Source organism: Hyperoodon ampullatus (assembly GCF_949752795.1).
Source record: "Hyperoodon ampullatus genome assembly, chromosome: 13".
Lineage (NCBI taxonomy): Eukaryota > Metazoa > Chordata > Mammalia > Artiodactyla > Ziphiidae > Hyperoodon > Hyperoodon ampullatus.
In genome coordinates, this window is record NC_136926.1 from 63,729,557 (window position 1) to 63,733,494 (window position 3,938).

Below are 3,938 nucleotides of genomic sequence, written 5' to 3' on the forward strand. Positions count from 1 at the left end.
CCCGCTCCGGCGGCCGCGGCCCCAGCCGCGGACACGGAGCCGGGGTCGGCCGGAGGCGTGGAGCCAGCACTGCAGTCCCCGCCGCTGCCGCCCGGGGGCGACTCGAAGAGCGCGTCGCGAGCGCCCGCGCCGCCCGCAGGAGGCGGTGGGCCGGAGCCCGGACCGTTGGCGACGACCGGAGGGGGCTGACCCGGCGGGGGAGCCGCTTCGGCGCTCCCGCCCGCGCCGCCGGGCTCGGCCAGGTCTAGGAAGGCCTGACGCAGCAGGGCCGGGCTTTCTCCCAGCGCGCAGCCGAGCGCCGAGGGCGGCTGCGGCGGGGGCTGTAGGTATGTGGGCACGGGAAGTCCGCCCGGGGTCCGCGGAGGCCAGAACATGCAGAAGGGCGGGTAAAAGGCGTCCTTGCGGCCCGCGGGCCAGAAGAGGCCAGACAGGCCGGCCTTGGGCGCCGCACCCGCGCCGCCCGCACCCCCCAGGGCTTCGGCCGCGGCGCCCGCGTCCTCCTTCTTGTGGCACAAGCCGAAGGCGGCGGCTGCAGCCGGGAAGGTGTAAGGATGCGGGAAGAGTCCCCCGCAGCCTGGAAACTTCTGCAGCACGCCCCCGAACGAGCCCTTGCTGGGCACCGGGATGACCGGATAGCTGCGTGGCCCTTTGGCGCCAGCCGCCGCGCCCGCGCCGGCGCCAACGCCCGTCACGCAGCCGCCCCCCGCGCCTCCCCCGCCCGCTCCGGCGCCGCCGGAGGCCGCGGCCACCGAGAGGCTGGCGGCGGCGGCCGAAAGACTGGCGGCGGCCACGACAGCCGCCTCCTGCAGCGAGTCGTCGTCGTCTTCGAAGCGCGGCCTCTTGTGATGCGCGTGCGGCGCGCCCGCCAACTCGGCCAGAGGTGGCGGGGGCGGCGGCGGGGGCGCCCCCAGCAGGTGCGGGCCCAGCAGTCCGCCACCTCCCGCCACCGCCGCAGCCGCTGCCACAGCGGCCGCCTTGACCGAGCTGAGCGGGTGGCAGGCGGGATGCGCGCCCGGCTGGGGCAGCGCGCGTTTTCGGCTCCCGCCGTTGAACATGGCCTTGACGTCCTCCCAGGCGAAGACTAGCTCGTCCTGGGGGCTCTTGTCAGTGAGCTTGAGGTGACGGCGCCACGAATTGAAGTTGGCTGCGTCCGGCTGCGTGTACTTGGCGTCGGGCGTACGGTGGGAGTGGAAAATGAACTTGTTGGGCGAGAAGTACATGTTGCAGTAGCTGCATTTGATGCACTTGGCGCGGGAGCTGTTGTAGCGCGCGGGGATGAAGCTGCCGCGGCAGCCCCAGGCGCATTCGTGTGAAACGTCGAAGGCGAAGTTGTCAGGCAGCTTGGGGGGCCTGTTTTCGCCTAGGAACGACTTACACAAACGCTCAGCCTCACGCTTAGTGATCATGCCACAGCGGCGCGATGAGATGGGCATGGCCCCGGCGCGTCGCAGAATCTCCAGCTGCACCGGCGTGCACTGCACGCACGTGATGCCCAGCGCCACGCGGCGGTTGTGAATCTCGTTGTAGCTGAAGTTCTTGAGGAGGGTGTTGGAGATCTGCGCCAGGCATAGGCGCTCCTGCCCGTCGATCACCAACGACACGATGGGAATGCCGTAGAGGATCACCTGGCCCACCTGGTTGGGTTTCAGGTTCGCGTGGCCCGGCCGCGGCTGGCTTAGCGCGTCGGGCTGGAAGGCGCTCGACGGCGATGCCAGCAGGATGTCGTTGGGCCCCGGCAGCGGGCTGGAAGCCATCTCCTCCGCCGCGGAAGCCCGGGCCGAGCCCTCCGGGTCGGCCCTGGAGACTGGAAGGGAAAGGAGAAAGCGTTGACTAGAGCTTTTTCAGTTTACAAAGAGAGGGGTGGGTTGAGTCGCTAACTGAAGAATTATAATCACTTCCTTGCTTTGGTTAAGATATAATTATCACTGGGCAAAGAAACCAAGTTTCGGACACAAAGGAAGTCATCTCTTAAATTTCCTCAAGGTCATCCTTTGGAAATGCAGGAATTTGGAATTACTTTTCTTCGGGTCTAAATATCCAAAGTAAATTTTTAAAAAGTCAGTTCCTAAGAAACTCAAGACCTTATCCCCGATTTATAGAAGCTATTAGAATAAAATGGCACTCCTGCTATAAATTAGGAAGTAATGATGACAGTGGTAACTAGTACAGATTATAAAAGTTATGGAAAACTGAGGCTTAGCCATTGAAGCCCAAATTTTAAAAGAGAGACCAGTCGCATTTGCTTGAAAATAGATTGATTTTGATTTAAAAAAAAAACCCAAACCTTTAAAAAAGTAATTTTTGTGGCATCTGTGGTTTCCTTGGGGGAAATTCACTACTGGTTGAGACACAGCTCATTAAAGCAAAACGAAATCCCTTCTCCCTTACCTTTGCCATTAGATATTTTGATACTTTAATTAGAAATTTTTTGGGAAAATGTACAAACCTATATGCAAAATTGCACCAAAACAGGCGTTTCACTTTCAAGGGTTCAAAAAGCTGCTTGCTAAAATTGAGTAGTTCCGGTTCCAATAGGTGGCTTTAAAAGATGAAGTTGTAGACTTGAAGATATTCAAAAACTGTTTGCCTGTCATTTCCATGACAATGAGCAAATAAGTACAGGCAAGAGTGTTAAGCCCAGAAACAGTGCAAAGAAACTGAACAATTCTTGGGGATCATTACTGATGGGCTTTAAAAGGCAAATTTAGTTGAAAGGTGAACCACTTTCTGTGACATTTCTTTTTCTGATCTATGTAGATATCTCTTTAACTTATTGGGGGTGGGGGGAAGTGCCCCACGGTAGAAATAATCCTTGGACTAGGTAATCTGCGGGAGCGCTGAAAGCGGAAGCCCAGGCTTGGGCCTGAGGTAAAATTCCTGTCATCTCTGGTCAACCGGGATACTTAATGGGGGAAAACAGCCAGTAAATTGAAAATATAGAAAAAGCAAGCGAAAGAAACCTTTGTGACAACACTGCTAAGTCAAAACCAGCAAAGAGGCTCATTCCCTGCGAAACTGGCAGTGACCTTTGCACAGCTACTTGTCCAGGGCAGCTGATAAGACTATCGTTTGCCCTGGAAAATCACCGGTGGCCGTCGCATCACCACTTTCCGCCAAGGGCACTGGAGTTTGTTATTACAGAGATTTCAGTGAATACACTAGTGTACCCCTTTACCCAAATTGTCATATCCTGGTCCTCTCTGGTCCCCTGTGACCTCTATCCCGACAACCTTCGCCCTTCTGACCCCTGGATCCTCAGCTCTCATTACGTTCTGTGGCCTCCAGGAAGGGTGAACAAACCTCGATGCGATCAACGAGACGAAAGCCAGGCCTGTCACTTCGGATGGATCAGAGACAATATTTCCAGGGGACGGGATGTTAAATGGCACAGTGATACCTGGGCCGGATATAACCAGCCCTAACTTTGCCAAATGGTCCTTCAATCCTCATTCCCCTCCCAAACAAGATTCTTATTATCTTAATAAGACCCTGGGATAATGGCAATGCGCGCAGCGGGCCTGGCCTAGCGGGGAGCTGGCTAGAGACCCGCAGCCTGAGCAGCTGTAGACGGGGCAGAAGTGTCTCCTACTGGGTGTGCTCCAGGTCCACCCCAAGCTCTTCCAGAGACTCCTGTCAGAGCAGAGACACAAATAAGAGGGTTTAGGTTGGGGGACCTTTAAAAGAGAGCGAGGGAAGAAGAGACAATTAAAAGTTAGTTGAACTGAGAAAGAAAGCTGGCGAACTTCCCTATCTGACTGACGAGCCAAAGACCCTCAACTTAACCCCCCAGGCTCCCAAAACAATCACTACCGAAGCCCTCCGCTGCCCCCAACCTAACCGGAAAATCCCACCGCTCGGGATCCCAAATAATGAACCGCGAGCTGTGCGCCGAGTGGGGGCCGGCTGGTTCCGGCAGTACCTGGTAACCCCTAGCTGTC

At 57.1% G+C, this 3,938-nt stretch overlaps 1 protein-coding gene across 1 annotated transcript in view; it reads right to left on the minus strand.

The window, feature by feature from the left end:
- Nucleotides 1-1,754, minus strand: part of SKOR2 (SKI family transcriptional corepressor 2) — a gene marked incomplete at both ends in the record, with an annotated part of 33,704 nt that extends 31,950 nt beyond the window's left edge. The window contains one exon of the mRNA XM_079717144.1: nt 1-1,754. This exon is cut by the window's left edge and continues 832 nt beyond it. Coding sequence (XP_079573270.1) covers nt 1-1,754 — 1,754 coding nt within the window.
- Nucleotides 1,755-3,938: the final 2,184 nt, after the last annotated feature.